The sequence below is a fragment of the Scyliorhinus torazame genome, chromosome 16 (assembly GCF_047496885.1).
Source record: "Scyliorhinus torazame isolate Kashiwa2021f chromosome 16, sScyTor2.1, whole genome shotgun sequence".
Lineage (NCBI taxonomy): Eukaryota > Metazoa > Chordata > Chondrichthyes > Carcharhiniformes > Scyliorhinidae > Scyliorhinus > Scyliorhinus torazame.
This window is the reverse complement of record NC_092722.1, coordinates 118,808,712-118,831,635: the sequence shown is the minus strand read 5'-3', so window position 1 is coordinate 118,831,635 and position 22,924 is coordinate 118,808,712. Positions and strand designations below refer to the sequence as shown.

The following is a 22,924-nucleotide window of genomic DNA, read 5'->3' as shown; positions in this document are numbered from 1 at the left end:
GATGTTGTCATGTGAAAGTACCCTTTAAGAAATGGATGTTTAGGAAATGTACCTTTAAGAAATGGAGCTGCTCATGTTACTGGAGTGATATCAGAGTGTGGGTGGAGCTGAGCTCCACTTCTGCTTTTTTTTAGTTTCAGTTTGAGAAAGCTTGGATGTGTCTGTGAGCTGCACTGACATTGATCTCTGTCATGAAGGACTATCTCTTAATCATTTGGTGAATTCAGAAGAATTATAAATGTTTTCAGTCTTGGATGTAAACACTAATGTGCTCCTGTTTGGAGGTTTGTTAATTATTTGGATGTTAAAAGAACAGCATACAGATTACTTAGTGTTGTGTTCTTTGGGGGGTGTATTTCAATTAATGGCTGCTAAGAGATTCACTGTTTGTTTTAGAAAGGTTAACGTGAGTTCATAGAATAAACATTGATTTGTTTTAAAACCACTGGTCCATTTTCTGCTGTTCCACATCTGTGGAGTGAGCCATGTGCTCCCCTTACCACATCTGTTAAAAATTGTGGGTCAGGTTAACTCCATGATACACTTTGGGATTCTCTAAACCCTGGCCCATAACAATTGGGGGCTCGAGGGGGATTAAAGTCAATCTATTGGATTGGCTTAGTGAACTTAAAGACAGTGAGGGGTGAGCGTATTGTGGTTGCTTTTCAGGTGTGGTATTTTAGTTTAAGTGGGGAGTGTGTTGTGGACAATGACTCTTTCAGAGGCTCAGAAGTTTTTGGGGGTGGAGCATGTGAAAGAATTAAAGCAGCTTGAATACGAAAGAGAGAGAGGAAAAAGAAAAGGATAGAGAAGAAAGGAGAAAAGAAAGAGTTGCCCCAGCAGAACAAAAAGAAAAAGAAAGGAAGATACAGATCAGGGAAAAAGATAAAGAGAGAGAGTTTGAACTTCAGAAAATGGCCATGAAACATGAATGATAGTGATGAGGATAGTGAGAAAGAGCGTCAAAGTCGAAGACTTGGTGGGAATCTATTCAAATATGTCCAAGCATTGCCAAGGTTTGACGAGAAGGAAGCGGAAGCCTTTTTCATTTCATTTGAGAAGGTAGCTAAACAAATGAAATGGCCACAGGACATGTGGGTATCACTGATTGAAACAAAGCTGGTAGGTAGGGTGGGTGAAGTGTTTGCGTCATTACCGGAGGAGGTATCTGGGACTTATGAGGACTTAGGTGCATATGAACTAGTGCCTAAAGCTTACAGACAAAGGTTTAGAAATTTAAGGAAAGAATTTGGTCAAACATCCATGGAGTTTGAAAGGCTCAAACAGAGTAATTTTGATAGGTGGATAAGGGCTCTGAAAATAGACCAAACGTATGAAGCTCTCAGAGAAATTATACTTTTGGAGGAGTTTAAAAATTCAATTCCTGATGTAATGAGAACTCATGTGGAAGAGCAGCGGGTTAAAACTGTGAGATTAGCAGCAGAAATGGCAGATGATTATGAATTAGTTCATAAATCAAAGCTTGGTTTCAGATATCAGTTTCAGCCTGTGAGGGATGGAAACTGGGGATATGAGAAATACTCAAGTGGTAAAGGTAAAGGTGATCTGATGTGAGATAATAAGGAGAGTGTACCTCAGATTAAAAAAGAAATCCAGGAGGATGGAAAAGAAATGAAAAGTTTCAAATGTTTTCACTGTAATAAACGAGACCATGTAAAGTCACAGTTTTGGTGGTTGAAGAAAAGCACTGGGAAGGTTGATATGGTAAAACAGGATAAGACAGTGGGCTTTGTTAGAGTGGTAAAGGAAAGCCCAAGTGAAGCGAAGGAGGTGCCAAAGATTGTACAGCCTGATCAAGAGGTGATTGATAAGAAAGTGCCATATCTCTTTAAAGAATTTACTTGTGTGGGTAAAGTTTACTTATGTGTTTCAGGAGGAGCAGGTAAAGATGTCACAATTTTAAGAGATACGGAAGCTAGTCAATATTTAATGGTAAGAGATGAGGAATTATGTAGTTTGGGAAGAATGTTGCCGGAAAAGGTGGTAATATGTGGAATTCAGGGTGAGAGGAGTAGCATTCCATTATATAAGGTAAGGTTGGAAAGTCCAGTGAAGAGTGGTGAAGTGGTAGTAGGAGTAATAGAGAAACTATCTTGTCCAGGAATACAGTTTATCTTGGGTAATGATACAGCTGGATCGTAAGTGGGAGTGATGTCGACTGTGGTTGATAAGCCAGTGGAAAATCAAACAACTGAAGTGTTGAAGGACAAATATCCTGGGATTTTTCTAGATTGTGTAGTAACAATGTCGCAAAGTCACAGGTTAAGACAAGAGGAGAAATCAAAGAGTGAAGATGACGTTGAAGAGCAATTATCAGAAACGATTTTTGATCAGATGGTTGAAAAAGAACTAGAACAGGTGGAGGATGAGGCGGATATTTTTAGTTCAGGAAAATTGGCGGAGTTACAACAAAAAGATATAGAAATAAAACGGATGTATCAGAAAGTGTACACGGAAGAGGAATCTGAGAGTATACCAGAGTGTTATTACCGTAAAATAAATGTCTTGATGAGAAAATGGAGACCTTTACATATGCAGGCAAATGAAAAGTGGGCAGAAGTTCATCAAGTAGTATTGCTGGTAGGGTATAGAAAGGAGGTGTTGCGAGTTGCACATGCGGTACCAGTGGGAGGTCATTTGAGAATAAGGAAAACTCAAGCTAAAATCCAGAAACATTTTTATTGGCCTGGACTACATAAAGATGGAGTTAAATTTTGTCAATCATGTCACACATGTCAAGTGATAGGGAAAACTCAAACAGTGATAAAACCAGCGACCTTACTACCCATTCCAGCATTTGAGGAATCTTTTACAAGGGTCCTAATTGATTGCGTAGGACCGCTTCCTAAAACAAAAAGTGGGAATCAATATCTTTTGACTATAATGGATGTGTCTACTAGTTTTCCAGAGGCCATTCCAGTACGTAATATTACAGCTAAAAAGATTGTGGAGGAGTTACTTAAATTCTTTACTAGATATGGACTACCCATAGAAATACAATCGGATCAAGGATCAAATTTTACCCCAAAGTTATTCAAAGAAGTTATGGATAGCTTAGGAATAAAACAATTTAAATCAACTGTGTACCATCCAGAATCGCAGGGAGCGTTAGAAAGGTGGCATCAGACATTAAAGACAATGTTGAAGGCTTATTGTCAAGATTATCCAGAGGATTGGGATAAAGGAATTCCATTTGTACTGTTTGCAATTAGGGATGCACCTAATGAGTCAACCAAATTTAGTCCTTTTGAACTAATTTTTGGTCATGAGGTAAGGGGACCACTTAAATTGATTAAGGAATAATGAAGGACTATCTCTTAATCATTTGGTGAATTCAGAAGAATTATAAATGTTTTCAGTCTTGAATGTAAACCCTAATGTGCTCCTGTTTGGAGGTTTGTTAAGTTTTTGGATGTTAAAAGAACAGCATACAGATTACTTAGTGTTTTATTCTTTGGGGGGTTATTTGAATTAATGGTTGCTAAGAGATTCACTATTTATTTCAGAAAGGTTACCTTGAGTTCATAGAATAAACATTGTTTTGTTTTAAAAACCACTGGTCCATTTTCTAGTATACCACACCTGTGGAGTGAGCCGTGTGCTCCCCATACCCCATCTATTAAAAGTTGTGGGTCAGGTTAACTCCATGATACACTTTGGGATTCTCTAAACCCTGGCCCATAACAGTGTCCACTTCACAATGACTATCAAACTTGTCCAGGATGGCCTGAAACTTTTTCTTGTCCTGGCCTTCGGTGAAGTTAAACGAGTTGAAGAGTTGGATGACTTGTGTCGTGTTGGGTGTTCCGATATACAAATGAACCAACACGGTTGTAGATGGTACAACTCTGTTTTATTATTCTGTGTAATAACAACTGTTAACTTCTGGCTGTGGTTCGTACTTCACCAGTTAACCTGTGGACCCAGCCCTAGCACTATCTTAGAGAGGCACGCAGCACATGGTGTATGTCTGAGTGGCACACTGTGAGCTCTGTGCTCTGAGCTATCTCCGGGTGGAATGAGTGGGAACTGTGGTGTTCCCTGTTTTATAGTGCATGTACTCTCACTGGTGATTGGCTGTGATGTTGCGTGTGTGTTGATTGGTCCGTCGACCTGTCCATCAGTGTGTGTGTGTGATTGCACCATGATATGTTAATATGGATATCATGACAACTCGATCCCCCGCAGTTGAGAGGAGAAGTGCAATCTTTTTTGTATCAGACACACCCGCGAGGTCTGAGGCTTCGATGTACAGCAGAAACCTTTGCTTGAAAATCCGCCAGTTGGCACTGAGATTGGTGGAGGTCCGCAGCTGTTGAGGAGCCTGGATCTTCTCCATGGTGCCGGGATCATTTGCTGGTCGTCACGGAACAGATTGTGGTAAACCACCTAGAGATAGCAGGCTTCTGGTACCATGTCGTGTGCAGGACACTGAGATAAGATGGACTGCAACTGGATGCAGCTATAACTAAAATAGACTCCAGACCTTGAAGTTAGTTCAGTTTGATTTATTGAACCTGTCACACAGTTAGCACAGTTCTCTGTGAGTTCGACTTTCTGCTAACCTAAGTGTGATTACACTGTCTGACTGAACCAGACTAGCTCTTAGCCACGTGCTGTCGGTGTTATGTGTTATATACACCGGACTCACTATATAGATGTCCCTAGTAGAAAGAGGCGGAGTGTGAGTGCCTCGTGCCTTTTATAGTGGGAAACCACCCCCAAGTGTTCTGCCTGCTGATTGGTTATGTCCTGTTCTCTGTATTCATTAGCTGCCTGTCTGTATCTCATTATGTGTATGTCTGCATATCATGACAGTCTCAACGATCTGCCCCGCGCTGCTCCATCTAACCCGCCCGGTCGCAGCCACAGCCGCCCATAAGGCCCACTCCCCCGGTACTTGATCCCCCCGCCCCCCACCAGGGCGACCGCGGACTGGGTCCGCAGCCGCTGCGTGAGAGTCCCGACCGTGTTAGAACCACACCGCAGGGAATTCGGCCGGTCGAGATCGGAGCATCGCTGGGTGGGCCTCTGGCAATGGCCCCCCAGCCGCATCACGTAAATAGAGCGCGAGCGGCGCCAGACCCGATTCCCCCGGAAAAGTGGATTTTCCGCCCCCACGCCAAAGGCGATTTCGGCGCAGGGCTGCAGAAAATCCAGCCCTGTATCTTTTCTGTGTCTGTCATGTGAGTAACTATTCTTCTTGCTGTTCACTAACAACATACTCTGTAATCATACGCACAGTATTCCTTTGGGTAGATGACTCTCTCTGCCTTTCAGGCATTAGAACAGAAGTGCATCAGATTTGCCCTCCCACATGAAACATTTTGAGAAATACTGATGAAAACATCCATTATGCACCCATTATAATTGATTATTCTTGGACAGGCTCCCTGACCTCTAATTGAATGGACTGGTGGTCTCAAATTTCACTGCAAACTGAGGACAGGCCTAATGGCAGCTCGCAGGGGTGAAGATGCCTGCGACAGCTTGCTACATTTTTTGATGCTACCAGCAACTTGCTGTGAGGCGTTTTAAAACACTTACATGTTGCATGAGCAGTGTCAGCATTTCACACAGTGACCTCTGACCCCATTTATCTGCCTCAGTGAGTACTCTAGTTTTGATATCGGAAGGATATTTTACTTTTCTTGAGTGTCCTGCAAACTAGTTGTCCAAATGTTCTTTTAAAGCTCATTTAATTGGCTAGAAATAGCGAGGGCGTGGGAGTGCAGTACATTATAATTTGACAACCTTCATCGTAATTGAAGGATTTAACTGGCAGTGAGTTTGTCCAAACAGATACAAAGGTTATGTTGTAAGCTGCTGTGCTTCATGTCATCCTTAATGTAACCTAGCTTTTACTTTGGACATTATGGGCTCCATTGCCATCTGATTCACCAGACCCGCACCTGAGCTACTCACCACTAACAAGGGGAAGCTGCTTTTGAACACTCCCTCACCACTCACTCCCGGACACAGAGTCATAGATGTTTACAGCATGGAAACAAGCCCTTCGGTCCAGCTTGTCGACGCCGCCCAGTTTCTATCACTAAGCTAGCCCCACGATCCCGCATTTGGCCCATATCCCTCTATACCCACCCAGCCCATGTAACTGTCTTAAGTGTTTGTTGAAGGAAAAAATTGTACCTGCCTCTACCACTGCCTCTGGCAGCTCATTCCAGATGCTCACCACCTTCTGTGTGAAATAATTTCCACTCTGGTCTCTTTTGTATCTCTCCCCTCTCACCTTCAACCTATACCCTCTAGTTCTAGACTCCTCTACCTTTGGGAAAAGATGTTGACTATCTATCTTATCTATGCTCCTCATTATTTCATAGACCTCTATAAGATTACCCCTAAGCCTCCTACGCTCTATGGAAAAAAGTCCCAGCCTATCTAGACTTTCCTTATAACTCAGACCATCAACTTCTGGTAGCATCCTCGTAAATCTAACACATTCGCAAAGCAACGTGTTGACCTGCTCCTTGCTTTGGGGAAGCCGACCTCACAAGCCATCTCGACACTGTGGATGAGAGGCGTGGTACCCTGTTCCCCCAAGGAGGTCGGAGGACCAGCAGCAGGGTCAGCAATGCCGCCTGGGAGGCATTGACAGTGGCTATCAATGCGGGCAGCATGACAAGGAGGTCCGCTGTCCAATATTGGAAGACGACCAACGCCCTCCATTGAGCTGCAAAGGTAAGTTACCATCTCTGTCCTGGCATCAGTTCCAACTGCCACCCCTCAAATTCCTAAAATCCCCACCCCTGCAATCCACTATTTGACACCTTACGCCCTCCTTATATCCGATCTTCAGGTATGTTTCTCAGACCCCCTCCGCAGCAACCAGTACAACACTCCAAGTCCAGGTGAGCAATGCCCACGCATGCCACCTGCAATAGACCCCCCTGACCCATCAAGTGTATGGCTCACAGTACCCTCTTGTTATCATCACAGGAGAAGATAGCCCACAATAATTGGGAAAGTGCCAAGACAGGGGGGGAGGAAGCCCAGAGATTCGAGCCATCACCCCTATGAGGAACGGGCCCTGAAATCCCGGGGTTCCCTGAGGAGAGAGCAGTCACCGACAGCGAGGTTGGCCTGCATCAGAGAGGTGAGGACCCACTGCCTCTTTATCCAGATGACCTGTCTCAAGTGAATTGGCTATGTCAGACAAAATGATCCTTCCCTCTTGCAGAACCACCATTTGATGAGGGGGGGCCATCCAGAGTCATTTCCCCCACCCTCGCCACAAGACCACCGGCGAGGCGTCACAGCTATCATCTCTACTTTCCACCGGCGCAGAGACACACACCAGGGTGGCCGACATTAGTGGACAGGCTTCTGGGGCACAATCTGGTGTGCACTGCACAGTTGCTGATGCACATCAGGTGGAGGCAGGAACATCCAAAGGAAACAGCAGTCAGAGGTCTTCTGGATCCCAGGACACGGCTGGGTCCCAGCCAGATGCTAAGCCTCTGGACAAGGTTATCCCAGATTTGATGCAGATGATAGGACACAGCCGATGATAGTACACAGTCACTAATATTCCAGTGACTGAAAGGCTGATTGGAGGAAAATCAAAGTATTCAGGTGCAGGAGATGGTGCCAACAATGTGTGTCACCGAGGCCAACGCTGCTAGGTTGGTGACCGCAGTGGAAAGCCTGGAGCATGATGTCCATGTCTTGACTGGTGGTGTCCAAGACCTGGTTCAGTTTGTCACTACCGTAGCAGAGTGTCTCGACATAATGTCCCTGTCGCCGAGGTACCTGTCCTAAATTCAGCTTCACATTGCCAAGGCACTGCAGAGCATGGTCCAGTCACTGAGGACCATCACTGAGGGCATCGACACCACCTTGCAGACAATGGTGAGCCTCCAGGACTAGCAGTGCCAGATGACTCAGAGGCCTCTGGAGCTTACTCCAGCTGCCCCTCTTTCCCATGGAGTTCCCCAGGGCTCTACGGGTACCGTCAGGAAAGAGGAAGTGCTGGAGGCCAACCTGGAGCCTGCCACCAAGGAGACTACAGCCGTCTCCATTTCTTCCAAACTCCCCCTCCTGATACTGGCGCATCTCAAGGGCAGTGGACAGAACTGGTTGGCACGGCAATGCCAGTGACACCAGTAAGTCAACCTGAGCCCTCCTGCTCGAGACCCTCCAGAGGGCATCCATCAAGGACATCAAAGGCCACAGGGCATGGAAAGCAGCAGACTGCCTTCACCTCCAATGTGCATCCTGGGTACACACTTAAGATTAAGAATAGTGGAGAGCACTGAGTGGGCACTGACTGGGTCACTATCTAGCTCGAGGGATTATAAATCTGTCACAGTAAATTGTTCACAATTAAAACATGTCGCACCTTATACATGTGAAGCCTCTGTCACGTTAATCTTTACAGCAGGCTTGCCCGCACCCTCACCCCACCCACTGTTTCCCTCTGCTCTCCCCACCTCGCTGCCCCCAGGCACAGTGGTCCAGTATCAAAAGCTTCTGATACAGACCCCATTCAGAGGTTGGATGTGAACATAAGAAATTGACGAAGGAGAGAGACCGACAATCCGTTAGGGCTTCCATTCCGGGACACTCAAATCACCCAAGCCTCCCCCGACTCTTACAATGACTGTCTAGTCTTCTCTCAGCGCACCATCCTGCGAACCAGTTGTGTTGGCAAACCTTGCTCTGCACACTCGCCCCCAGCCAGATCAGGAACGCCTAGACTCCATCTCTCTGCCGGGAACAGCTGCGCTCTGCTCATCCAGACACTTACCCTTTGGCCGCGGGAGGATCCCCAGTGGTGAAGCCCTGCTGTTTACTGTTTGATTATTGGCATCTGCCTATGGCGCTGATGTTCCTAGAGTTCAGGCATGTATTCAGACATCAACGGTTGCTGAACATGCAGTGTACTAATCATCGTCTGAGGCTTGGCACCTGTGTCTTTGAGGAGACACTTGAGAGTTGAGAATATTTTGTTTATTAAACGGTCAACAGTAACAGCAGTGGCTCGTTGGTCTAGGGGTAAGATTTTCGCTTCGGGGGTTGTGCTGCATGAATTTGTGAGAGGTTCCTCAACAGAAATGGAGGATAAGTCTGAGAACGGGTTATCATGTCCGGAACTTTGTCAGAGAATTTATCTGTCCAGCAATTTGTTACTTGTTGCACGGTATCAGTGCCACTCTCTGCCCAGGAGCCACAGCTGTGCAGGTCCTCCCACACAGCCCAATCTCACTGGAACCAAATCCTGGTGACCACATACACAACTGGCGCTCAAGGTGCAACTGAACAACCTTGACTTGTAGCACATTTACTCCATGGTGACGTGCCAGTTATATGCAGCACTCACCACCAACAACAAAAGTATCAGCAAACTGGGAAAACATTTTTTCAATGGCATTGGCAGGTGGCCCATTTGGAACAATGTCGCACACCAGGACCCACCGCGTCTTCTTGCTTCAAACCAAATTGCCTTCTGGACTCATACCTCCCCCTGATTCCGGTGTTTCAGGACATAGGTATCTTAGAAAAAATAGTCCATCTTTCCGGCTACAGAAAAAGAAGGAAACAGAAGCAGCAGCCTCCAGGCATTTGCAGTCACCAGCAGAAGCAAGCAGCAAACACAACCTGCAGCTGTGGAGTGCCCTCGCAATTAACAAGGCCAATTCCTCATTTGAAATAGCCTTCAGTTGTGAAGTGAGAGGCTGCTCACAAACAAAAGAGATGAAATTGACTTTCAGGAGGGAAGCTGCAGCAAGGCTCTGTTCTGGAAGAGTTTGGTGGGATAGTTTGTAAGTGTACACTCAGAGTTTGATGAAACAAAAATTTACTTTATTTTACATCTACTATTATGTATAGCTTTAATAGTTCCCTACTGGGTCTTCGCTCGTTGGTGCCTTACTGGCCGACTCTAAACACACCCATCATTGCTAAAGGTCTCGTTCCCCCTTATTGGGGGAGTTTGTACCCTGCAAAATCCGGGTGGTTAATCATCCCTACCCCGTAGCACCCATGTGGGTTGTAACATCCCTCTTCCCCAAAGTCTGAAGACTCCTCTGAAGACCATGGCGAAGGAGGGTGCTGGGCCCTCTTGCCTTCTAGCTGGCCGTTGAGGTACTAGATCGGCAGCGTGTATCTGGAAGATGAACACCGTTTCCGACCCGAACGTCATGGTGACTGTAATTCCGGAGGCTGCGGATCCAAGCGTTCCCCATCAGAGATCTCCTGCATTTCCATCTCTGAGTACGAGGCGACGACCTCAGTCATGCCGGGATCTTGACCCGTTTCGGGTTCTGCTCAGCCCTGATCAGGCAGCAGATAAGAGATGCTGTTTTAGAAGACGTTTACGAGGACAAGGAATGTTCCAAAGAAGTGGTCGCCTGAACTAAAGGCAGTCAAGGTCCTGGGCCTGCTCCTGTTAAGAAAGCATCCCTGTCTGGCAGAGGATAATGCTGGCAATTCACTGGGGCCGTTGACGACGTTTCTAACAAACACACAGTCACCTGGTATAAAGTGCCTGGAAGGTCGACGTCAACTAGGCAACTCTCTTGCTGCTCTTGGTTGTGATACACCTTCGCACCTGTTTAGAAAAATCATGTCAAGGCGGGTCCGAAGTCACTGACCCATCGGTAATTCCACGGGGGCTACTCCAGTCACTGCATGCGGACTGGTCCTGTAGCAAAACAAGAAATGAGCCAGTCTAGTATCTATTGATCCTGAAGACTGTTTCTTGAGGCCCCGTTTAAATGTTTGCACTGCTCGCTCTGGGTGGTAATGGGTGGCCTTCAGAAACATGGTGAACTCATCACTCATGAACAGAGTGCCGTTATCAGTGACAAGTACTTCAGGGGGCCAAACAATAAATGTAACATCTCGATGGTTGCCCGGTACGTGGTGCACTTCAAGCCACTTTCTTCTTGATGTCAGTATAGAGGCCTGGCTGCCAGATGTAACTGTGTGCTGGCATTTTCATCTTGGTCAAACCCAGATATCCATCGTGGAGGTCTTTCAAGATTAACTCCTGCTCCTTTTCTGGGATGACTACATGCATAGCCCACAGCACAATACCATCCTCTACACTGATCTCGGACATCTTGGAGAAAAATGCCCTGAACTCACCTGAGAGCTGTCGATGCTGTTCACCGTTTAGACCACGTGCTGAACTTCAGATACAATCGCGTCCGTCTGGGCACACTCACGGATCTGCGACGCCGTGACAGGCAAGGAGTCCATGAAATTCAGTCGCGACGACCTCGCTTGTCCTGGGGATCAATGGAAGGCCAGTCAACAAAGCAAACAGGCACCGTGCACGGCATTACCGATTTGAGTCCTCGGCCTATGTTCAAAGAAATACTCGGAGGCGAATAATAACAGGGTCCAGTGCTGGATCCGTGTGGAGGCAATGGGCAGAACAGTCTTATCCTCCTTGAAAAGCCCAAGCAAAGGGTTATGGTCCGTGACAATTATGAAGTTGCGGCCGTAGACATATTGGCAAAAACCACCTTCAGACATTCCTTCATGATCTGCGCAAATTTCCTTTCGGCTGCAGCCAACGTATGGGAGGTGAAGCCGGTTGGACATTCCTTTCCATTCTCATTAATGAGATTGAAATGCATGCAACTTAGGCTTAATGATTTTCTTGCCATTATTGGACGAGACCCGGAACTTGACATGAGGTGTGGGCCGGGTGAATCGTAAAATGGTTCGCGCACAGCGTGAATCTTGATTTTACCCTCTTCCGATATTCACCCGGCGCGCCCCGATCCACGAAGTGGTTGCAAAACAGGGCCCCTTGATTCAGACTAGTGAGGTGCCCAGTCAATTTTATCAATTTTCAACATCATTTAAATGCAGCAGGTTTCACTTGAAACAAGCCATCAAAGGCAGTTTTCCGCTGGCCCGATTCAGATGATAATTGGCTGCCCATTTGCTCTTGGGGAAGTTGCCAGTGATGGGGTGAGGTAGAGCTTTTGCAAAGGTAAGGGAGTTGGGGGCGGGGGTAGGGCATGAAAAGGTGGAGGCCTGGGCAATAACAGTCCAATGTAAGTGATAAGACCTGTTTTTCCATATGGATGGGATTTGTTTCTTGGGAATGGGAGACGCCATGCCATTTGCTGGCGGCGGAATTCTCTGCTCCCACCACTGTCAATGGGAATATCCATTGAAGCCACCCCACGTCACTGGGAAACCAGTGGGTGGGGGTGCACTGCCGAAGGGACCAGAGAATCGCACCGCCAGCGAACAGATGGAGAATTCCGGCTATATTTATGAAGTGAAAATCTGAGACAGGTGGTCATCTCAATTTCCTGGCTCAACACCAATGTAATAAAGGTCATGGTGGTGATGACGAAATGTATCCCCTTCCATCTTAATTCCAATTTTACTCTGTTTCTATCAGGAAGTTTTAAAAGTCCTGTCTTATTTATCAATGAACAGTGTGAGAGAATTGTTTGTGCTTCGGAACTGATAATTGACAAATTAATATGTGATCAGTGATGGAGCATTATAAGGCTCATGTATTGTCGTTCTATTTTGTTCCTTTCCATCACCATTGTTGTAGTATTGTTATTTATGTGCCAAACTCTGTTTTTCTAATTCCAAATGCTGATAAAAATATATTTTTAAAAAGTAATGGAGCATTATAGAGCGTCGTAAGCTGAGATCGGAGTAAAGGTACCTTTTAAGAAGCATAAAAGGCTCCCCGTTCCTGTCCATGCGACATGCAAACTGGGACTGCTTGAAGCTTATAGCATAAGGGAATGTGGCATAGCAAGGTTAATTTGGGACTGGGGCAATAGCACCTGCGTGTGCTGTGAATGGTCACATGTCCAGTGTCAGTCTGAGAGTTTGTGGAGCCTCGTGTGGAAGCTCAGACTCAGAGCATCGGCTATACTCTGTATATATGTTCGTAATTAGGTGTTACCAATAAACAATCCGGGCGCAATTTACTGGCCACGTCTTGCCGGAATTGGGACGGGACGTGGCCGGTAGTTCCCGGAAGAGGCCTCTTCCAGGATTCCCAATGGTTGTTACGCCTCCTGAGATCTAACGAGATCTTGCAAAACATCGCGATCAGGATCCTGCCCACAATGGGCGGGACCCAGACTTGCAGAGCTAAGTGGGTCTAAAAGCTCACTTAATCCTGCAGACGCCAGATGCAACCTGTGAGTTGGAGTATGGGGAGAGGGGGGGGGGAGAGGGAGGGGGGAGAGGGCGATGGAGGGGCGGGATGTACGGGGGTCGTGTTGAGAGCTCGGAAGATCAATTTCTTTCTGCACTGATGCTAAGTGCGGTCTCCCGGAGCATTCCCCTCCAGGCCTGAAACACAACTAATCCTGCCCAGAACAGTCTTTCTTTTGGTCAGATCGGTGCCCTTAATGTTTAACCATACAACACTCAGAACCTCTTTATGTGCGATCTACTGAACAATGTACAACAAAGCTGATAGGTGGCAAGCAAAATAAAGCAATCCATTGATGAGGATAGAGAAATAGAAAGATCCTTAAACTTGTTTTAATTGTCCTTTTTGCTTAATTTCTCAAGTTATTAAACATAGAAACATTGGCGTAATTATGATGTACGCACCATTCATTTTAAAATTCTAATTTAAATCATGTAAATTCATGATATATTTGTGAGGTTTCAGAATGATGCTGGAGATGAGTGAGATTTCTTGGCACTAACATACTCAGAAAATTACTCATAACATTACTTTATTATAAGTAGAGAGCAAAAGCATGCAGGTTTCATGCCAAACTAAAAGCTAAACTTCTGCAGCTCTACTCCAATGCTACCTTCAGAATGTTGCTTAGAGACTGTCTCGTGACTGTAGTTTAACAAATCCTTGTCTCGTGAATGTTGCCTCTCTGACTCCCTCTTCTGTTTGAATTGCTCAACAAATCTTTCAGGTTTCAGAACATAAGTCAAAAGTTGAGATTAGTTACATTTTAAAACGGTCCAGTGTTTCAGTACATGTTTGGGGATTTGGGGCAGGTGAAGCATTTACCTTCCCTATCAGCCTCCTGAGTAGAGGCATCATTCAAAGAGGCTCGGAAATCCAATGTTTCATTTTGATTTGTATAGAATTAGCTGGCCTCTGCTGACTTTGGCCATGTTGGATCACGACTAAATATCTCATTACCAACTACAGTGGGAATAAGATGACCCCTAATATGCCATATGTGGAGACAGGAACAGGCTGCACTGTGATGCACTCAGTGGCTGATCAGCCCAGCCATACTCATTGTCAAGGTTCACTTGGATAAGTTGCTGGAGGGAAAAGGGGAATAATAAACATGACCATCTGAAGCGACTTTTTGTTAACTGATTTACAACATTGCGTTTTAATCTGATATTCATGTCCACTCACAAAACTTACTTCAGTGAACCAGCAACTCATTCTACCTGCCATTGAAAATCCAGGTGAAGTTGTGATGGATTTTGTTTTCTTTTTCTCGCAGACGTATTATGAAGATGGGGAGTACATTATTAGACAAGGAGCTCGTGGAGACACTTTCTTCATTATTAGCAAAGGAAAGGTAAGACTTATTGATAACTTTGTTGGGAGGTTCAGGAAGCTAACCTCTGTCAGATCCTTAAGGTTGTTGGAATTAATTACTGTGCATAGCATGACTACTGAGGTATTCAAACACAGGAGAAAAAGCTAATAATGGAATGGACAAAAAGAGCAAATTCTCCCTTGACACCAGGTCAAAGACACATATGTTCCAATGCACAACAATATATGTACAGCTATATACAGAGATGTCTACAAGTTATGTAAAAGCAACATTCGGGCGTTCTCTTGTCAGAGATTAGTTGACGTGTGAAACAGGCTGCAGAGTTCTGAGGTGGATGCAGATTCTTCCAGATCTATTTCAAATTGGGACAGAGGTAACCTCATACAACTGAAAGATTCAGCTTCTGATGTACCCATCTTAAATATATATGTGTTGTTTTTTATTCATTAAAGGAAGGTGAGCTTTGCTGGCTAGACCAGCATTTATTGCCCATCCCTAATTTCCCTTGAGAAGGTGACGGTGAGCTGCCTTCTTGAACTGTTGGAATCCCTGTGGTGTACCTCCACCCATAGTGCTGTTAGGGTGAGAGTTCCAGGATTTTGACAGCGAAGGCGAATGGCGATATAGTTCCAAGCCAGGATGGTGAGTGGCTTGAAAGGGAAGGTTCAGGTGGTGGTGCTTCCATGTACCTGCTGCCTTGGTCCTTCTAAATGGTAGTGACCGTGGGTTTGGAAGGTGTTGTTGAATGAGCCTTTGTGAGTTCCTGCAGTGCATCTTGTAGGTGGTATGCACTGTTGCCACTGTGCGCCGGTGGTGGAGTAAATCTTTGTGGATGGGGTGTTGATCAAGCGAGTTACTTTGACTTGGATGTCAAGCGTCTTGAGTGTTTATTGCCCACCCCTAACTTGGCATTTAAGAGTCATCCACATTGCTGTGGAAATGAAGTCATATGTAGGCCAGACCAGGTAAGGACAGCAGATTTTCTTCCCTAAAGCGCATTTAGTGAACCTGATGGGGTTTTTATGGCAGTTGACAATTTTTTAAAAATAGTATTTTACTCCAAACTTTTATAAAAAGTCACAGAACAGAAACAATTCAGGGAACAAACTTCCCAACACACAACTGTCCAGATTGTGCAAAGTTTTCCCTTTTATAACCCCCCCACCTCGCACGACCAACAGCTCCTCAAACAAAGCCACAAACATCCCCCACCTTGCCTCAAAGCTCTCCGCTGAACCCTTTAATTCGTATCTTTTCCAGCTGAAGAAATTCATATAAGTCACCCATCCAGGCCGCTACCCCCGGTGGCGTTGCTGACCGCCACTCCAACAGAATTCCTTGCCGGGCAACCAGCGAGGCGAAGGCCACAACCTCAGCCTTCCTCCCTTCCACCAGCTCCGGCTTCTCCGATACCCCAACTATCACCACCAAAGCCTCTGGTTCAACTTCCTCCTCCAGTATCCTTGTTAGCGCTGCAAACACTCGTCCAGAATCTCTCCGACTTTTTGCGGCCCCAGAACATATATGCGTGATTCGCTGATCCCCGCTCACACTTCTCACATTTGCCTGCCACCCCCTGAAAGAACCCACTCATTCTTGCCTGAGTCATATGTACCCTGTGTACCACCTTGAACTGTATCAGGCTCAACCTTGCGTACGCGATGTCGCATTTACCCTTCGTAGTGCCTTACTCCATACTCCCCAGTTTATCTCCCATCCCAGCTCCCCCTCCGACTTCTCCTTAATCTTCACCACCTGCTCACCTCCCTGCTCTCCCAGCCACCCGTATATGTCTCAGATCCTGCCCTCCCCTTCCATATCCGGAAGCAGCAGTCGCTCCAACAGGGTGTACCTCGACAACCTGTAGAACTCTTTCCAAACCTTCCATGTGAAGTCCCTTACCTGCAGGTACCAAATTCACTTCCTCTCGGGAGCTCTATTGTCTCCTTCAGTTCCTCTATACTGGCAAACACTTCTTCCAGATCCCTCACCTTCACCAGTCCCACTTTTCTCCACTTCCTATATATACCATCTATCCCCCAGCTCAAAACCATGGTTTTCACACAACGGCGTTAACACCGACATTCCCACTATGCTTAAGTGTCTCCTCAGCTGTTTCCAGACGTTTACTGTGGATTGCACCACCGGGCTCTCTGAGTATTTCCTCGGTGCCATTGGCAATGCCGCCTTCACCATAGCCCTCAAGCTGGACCCCCTACAGGACTTTTCCTCCATCCTGATCCATTCTGCTACTTTTCCTTCCCACCACTGCCTCACCTCCATATTCGCCAACCAGTAATAATGTTGCAGGTTCGGCAACGCCAACCCTCCCTTCTGTCTCTGTATCTGTAAGAGTGTCCTCTTCACCCTTGCCACCTTCCCTGCCCATACAACATCTGAGATAATCATATCCAGTTTCCGAAAAAGGCCTTTGATACAAAGATGCGAAGTGTCTGGAATATGAACAAGAACCTTGGCAGAATGTTCATCCTCACCACATGGACCCTCCGTGCCAGAGTCAAAAGCAGCGTGTTCCACCTCTTCAGATCCCCCCTGACCTCCTCCATCAGCTTTGTTAGATTCCATTCATGTAGCATCGCACATTCCCTCGCTACCTGTATCCCCAGGTATCTAAACCTGTCTCTGGCCACCTTAAATGCATCACCCCTAGATTGGCCCGTTGACCCAACTCATTCACCGGGAACACTTCGCTTTTTCCTACATTTAAGTTATATCCTGAGAACTTCCCCAACAGGCCCATGATCCTCTCCATGCTCTCTAGTGGGTCCGAAACATACAATAGTACGTCGTCCCGCATAGAGACACATGATGCTCCCTTCTTCCCCTCGTAATCCCTCGCCACTCTGCCGACCCCCTAAGAGCTCTGTAGCTAGCGCAAACAACAGCGGGCACCCCTGCCTTGTTCCCCTATGCAGTTCAAAGTTTTGTGAACCTATGTTGTCCACAAACTCACCATCGGTGCCATGTATAACAAGCGCACCCATGCCACAAACTTCGACCGAAGCCCAAACCATCCCAGAACCTCACCCAGACATCACCACTCGACCCAGTCAAATGCCTTCTCTGCGTCCATGGACACCACTACCACCGGTACCTGAGCTCTCGACGGGGCCATGATCATGTTTAACAGCCACCTTATATTTCTAGAAAACTGCTTGCCCTTTACAAAACCTGTTTGGTCCTCCACAACCACTCCCAGGACACAACCTTCCACCCATCCTGCCATCACCTTAGGCAGCACTTTCATATCCGTATTTAACAGCAACATGGGCCTATACGATCCAGATTCCAACGGGTCCCTTTTTTGGTATCATTGTGATCATTGCCTGCATCATCCTCGCTGGCAACTCCCCCTTCTCCATTAAAATTTATTAAACGCCCCCAAGAGATGCGGTGCCAGGTCCATCGCAAACTCCTTGTAGAATTCCACTGGGTAACCATCGGTCGCTGGGGCCTTCCCCGACTTCATTCCCCTTATACTGTCCAATATCTCCCACAGCCCCAAGGGCTCCTCTAGTGCCTGCCTCTTCTCTTCCTCCAGCTGTGGAAACTCCAATTCATCTAAGAGCCATCCCATGTCCCCCTCTTCACTCCCCCCGGTCCGCCTCCATTTCCCTCTACCATCCGCTATCCTCCCCTTTTGGTTCTACCCCGTTAATTTCACCCGGTGGCCCCTTTCTCCACCCCTGACCATGTTTCTTCTCCAACCTCGCCGCGACGCATCACCTGCCCTCCGCCCTCCCACAGCCACCTCTCTCGGCCTTCTCACTCACCTCACTTCCCTTTACCAGCATTACTTGCCAGAGTGGCAATTCCTGCCGAAAGACGCCTCCAACTGACGCTCCCACCCCTCCCCCACTCTCACCTCTGCATTCTGTGAAGAAGGCTCCCTGCGGACCTCAGCCTCCTTCACCCAAACAAAGACTCATCTCGAACAACATGTCACCTCCCCCAAAGACAAACAAAAAGAGAAGACACAGCCACAGGCAGCAGGAAGTGAGTGGGGACAGCTGTCCCCGTACAAACCTTTCGCCCCTGCTACCCTTTGTCGACCCAATAGAAGAAAGAAGAAAAAACCCTCCACATCGGAGGGAAAAAAAAACCTCCCTCCAACCCCCACTCCGCCGTATTCTCAATTACTTCAAAGTGCCAGCACCTCCGTCTCCCAAAATTCTTCCGTTCTCGCCTAGTTTATGGTCCTTGATAAAGCCATTGGCTGCTTCTGAAGTCTCAAAATAATATTCGCGGCCTTCATAAGTCACCCATAGTTTCACTGGGTATAGTACCCCAAATCTAATCTGCTGTAGATACAGCACCGCCTTGGCCCTGTTGAACTCCGCACGCCATTTTGCCAGCTCAGATCCTATGTCCTGCTATATTCGGACCTTATTTCCCTACCATTCACAGTTGCGCTGGCCCACTTCAGAATCCTCTCTTTCTCCACAACCCTGTGGGGTGGGATTCTCCCACAATTGGCGGAATGGCCCGATGCCGGCGCCAAGAATGGCGCGAACCACTCCGGAGTCGGGCCAACCGGAAGTTGCGAAATTCTCCGCACTTCCGGGGGCTAGGCCGGCGGAGGAGGGGTTGGTGCATGCGCAGGACCGTATGCGTGGTTCCGCGCATGCGCAGACCAGCCAGTGTGTTCCTGCGTATACGCAGTGGGGGTTCTTCTCCGCGCCGGCCATGGCGGAGCCCTACTGAGGCCGGCGCGAAAGGATGGAGTGCCCCCACGGTAAAGGCCCGCCCGCAGATCGGTGGGATCCGATCACGGGCCAGGCCACCGTGGGGGCCCACCCCGGGGCCGGATCCCCCCACGCCCCCCCGAGAACCCCACTAGATGGCCTACCAACCAGGTCCCGCCATGTGGGACCATGTCCATTTCACACCGGCGGGACTGGCCAGGAACCGACGGCCGCTCTGCCCATCGAGGCCCGGAGAATTGCTGGGGGGGGCGCTGCCAATGACTCCCGACCGACGTGGCATAAACCCCGCTCCCGCCCGAAAACCGGCGCCGGAGAATACGGCGGGATTCACGCTGCCCCTCGGGCATTCTCCGACGGAGGATCGGAGAATCCCTCCCATGGTGCCTCACGATCATTGCCCACGGTGGCTCTCCTGCTCTAGGCCTCTGTCTCAGAGATCTGTGTGCTCTGTCCACCTCAGGGGCGTTGTCCTGCACCTCCTCCGCCACCAGCCCCGCCAGCATCATTGAAAGGCATGTGTACCTTCCATTCCTTCAAACAGGCCAACTATTCGCAGATTCTGCCTTCTCAACCTATTTTCCTGCATCTTTGCGCTCAATGCCTTGCAAATGTCTCCTAGGAGCCTCACCTCCGCCTCCAGTGCCACCACCTGATCATTGTGATCTGACAACACCCTCTCAATCTCTTGGATCTGAGACCCCTGTGCCTCCAAGCATTTCTCCACCCTCTCCATCGATCCCTTCAGGGGTGCCATTGCCCCTTCAATGGCCGTCGAACGTCTCCTTCCTCTGCTGGCGGAATCCTTCCTTGATGAAGTCCATCAACTGGAGCTTTGCAACTTGCACTGACCCTTCCCCCTCTGCCATCTTTCCACTGGTTGCTGCACCACAGGTCCCTTCCAACTCCCTGGCCAAGTCCTTCACCTTCTTCTGCAGAGTTTGGTAACCAGCAGACATAACACTCCCGGGCGGAACTGCTCCGACCTTCAGTTACTTTTCCGTCAAAGTTACACCCGATTTTGGGTTAAAAGAGCCCTTTCGTACACCTTCAAGCAGGAGCTGCCCTGCGTGCGACCACTCACACCATGGCCGCCACCGGAAGTCTAATCGACAATGTTTTCATTGTTATTATGAGACATTTAAGTTCAGATTTTTCTACTGAATTCAAATTTCATCATTTGCCATGGTGGGATTCAAACCTGAGTCCTCTTGATTACTCGTCCAATGACAATACCACAACGTCACTGCTTGCCCACAGTGGAGAGAGTATTAAATCATACTGCTGAGTGATTGTATTATAAATAACAAGGGCCTCAGGACTGTTATATGCTGTTAAATAGCGCTGTTTTACAATGTCACTGCTGCCCTCAGACATTCTTTTATTTACGAAAATTAATTTAAAATATTTCTTTCCTTATATCTGTCGATTTACCAGCTCAGCTGGTTTCCTCAGGCAACTTCCATTATTGACTACAATATCCCAGCTTTTTGTGAAAACTGAATCTAAATATTGAAGTTGTTTCTGACAGTTGCCTTGATGAACATGTTCAGAGGAATGAACCGTTTTACCGGGTCGGAGAATCGCCGGGGGGGTGGCGTGATTCCCGCCCTGACGCCGGCTGCCGAATTCTCCAGCGCTGGGGTATTGGCGGGGGCGGGAATCGCGCCTGCCGGTTGGCGGCCGCTAGCAGCGCCCCCCCCGCGATTCTCCAGCCCGCGATGGGCCGAGCGGCCTCCCATTTTCGGCCGGTCCCACCGGCGTAAATCAAACCAGGTCCGTACCAGCGGGACCTGGCTCTACGGGCAGCCTGTAGAGTCCACGGGGGGGGGGGTTACGGGGGCATCTGGCCCTAGGGGGTGCCCCAGGGTGGGCCTGGCCCACGATTGGGGCCCACCGATCCGCGGGCGGGCCTGTGCCATGGGGGCACTCTTTCCCTCCGCGTCGGCTGCTGTCAACCTTCGCCATGGCCGGCGCGGAGAAGAACCCCCCTGCACATGCGCTGGAATGACGCCAGCACACGCTGGTGCTCCCGCGCATGCGCCAACTCGCGCCGGCCGGCGGAGGCCCTTCGGCGCCGGTTGGGGAGGCGCCAAACCCTTCCGTGCCAGTTGACGCGGCGACAATCCCGCCGGTGCCGGCCTAGCCCCTGAAAGTGCGGAGGATTCCGCACTTTCCGGGCGGCCCGACGCCGGAGTGGTTCACGCCACTCCTCGGCACCAGTACGGCCCGCCCCGCCGGGTAGGGGAGAATCTCACCCAAGATCTTTGCAGGATGGTTAGCCCTGGAGCTGCTAACTTCAGAAAAGAACAATTGAAGTTCTGTTAAATATGTAGGTCGGTTTAGCTCAGTTGGCTGGAAGTCTGGTTTGAGGAATTCCTGCTTCTAGGCCCATGCCTCAGCGATCTGTCCCGGTGTCATGAGAAATGATCTCAATCCTCCATGAAAATAATATCTTGAGAGGGATTCCAACAGCACGGGTTCAATTCCCATACTGATGAGGTTATTCATGAAGGCCCCACCTTCTCAACCTTGCCCCTTGCTTGAGGTGTGTTAACCCTCAGGTTAAATCAACACCAGTCAGCTCTTTCTTTCTCAAAGGGGAGAGCAGCCCATGGTCCTCTGGCATTATGGCAATTTTCATGTTCAGCACTCAATGCTTGGAGGTGACTTCTGTTCCAAAAGGACATTTGCTAAAACTGTTATCCCGCCTCTCTGGAGCTAGTAATGTAGCTATTCAGACAAGCAAACTTAATTTTGCTTTCTTTCTGCAAAAGGAATCATTTTGCAACCACAGAAAACGATCCATGTTCACTGTCCAGAAGTTTAATTTAACCTGAATGTTGTCTTTCCTGATCTAAAGGTTTCGCAGTAATGTGGAAAATCTTTCATGCTTATGAGGTAATTAACTACCTTTGTATTTGTAATTTAATATCCCCATCCCACTTTTTTTTTCTTGGAGGATTGAAATAACTTCCCATGACACCGGAACATAAAGAGAGAAAAGGGCAGTAGGATTGATTTTCGATAGTTCGAGAAAAGAGGCAGCACAGCGCCGGTGACTAGGGGCTTTTCACAGTAACTTCATTGCAGTGTTGATGTAAGCCTAATTGTGACAATAAAGATTATTAATTTAGTATAATTGACTAAATGGTCTCCTGTGCTGTGGCCATAGGAACCCATTTTGACCCCAAGATTGATTCAAACTCACCTGGAAGTATGTGGTCACTGACTGCTCTTAACAAAGAAAGAAGCCATTTAATATTAAAATGTCAGACTTCTAGTGTCATGTCTGTGTCTAAACATAATGTGGATGGTCTCTGCGCAGATAGACACTGTGGTAAACCACTGTTAGTGTATTATATGTATTGTGGTAAACTGTTACTGTACTACATGTATTGTGGTAAACCACTGCCTGACCGCTCCGCCTCCCCTCGGGCTCGGTATAAAGGTAGCTGACCTCCGGCCCTACCCCAGTTTGGGATCACTGGCCAGGAGGCTTTCTGTTTCGCTTATTAAAGCCACAGTTTTGTTCACTACTCGTCTTGTGTTAATTGATGGCACATGAATTTAATAAGCTAAACTTTTAAGATGAATTCATCACTCAAGCCTGATCGCCTGGAGCTGGACCCACAAGCAGCCGATGCCACTGCGACATTTGAGCACTGG

General features: G+C 47.7%; 1 protein-coding gene across 5 annotated transcripts in view; it reads left to right on the top strand.

Moving 5' to 3' along the window:
- LOC140393014 (cGMP-dependent protein kinase 1) overlaps positions 1-22,924 on the top strand; it is a 1,245,261-nt gene that overhangs the window by 857,989 nt on the left and 364,348 nt on the right. For all 5 annotated transcript variants that reach the window (XM_072478937.1, XM_072478935.1, XM_072478938.1 and 2 more), the window contains exon 6: positions 14,472-14,549. In XM_072478937.1, coding sequence (XP_072335038.1) covers positions 14,472-14,549 — 78 coding nt within the window. The remainder of the gene's footprint in view (positions 1-14,471; positions 14,550-22,924) is intronic.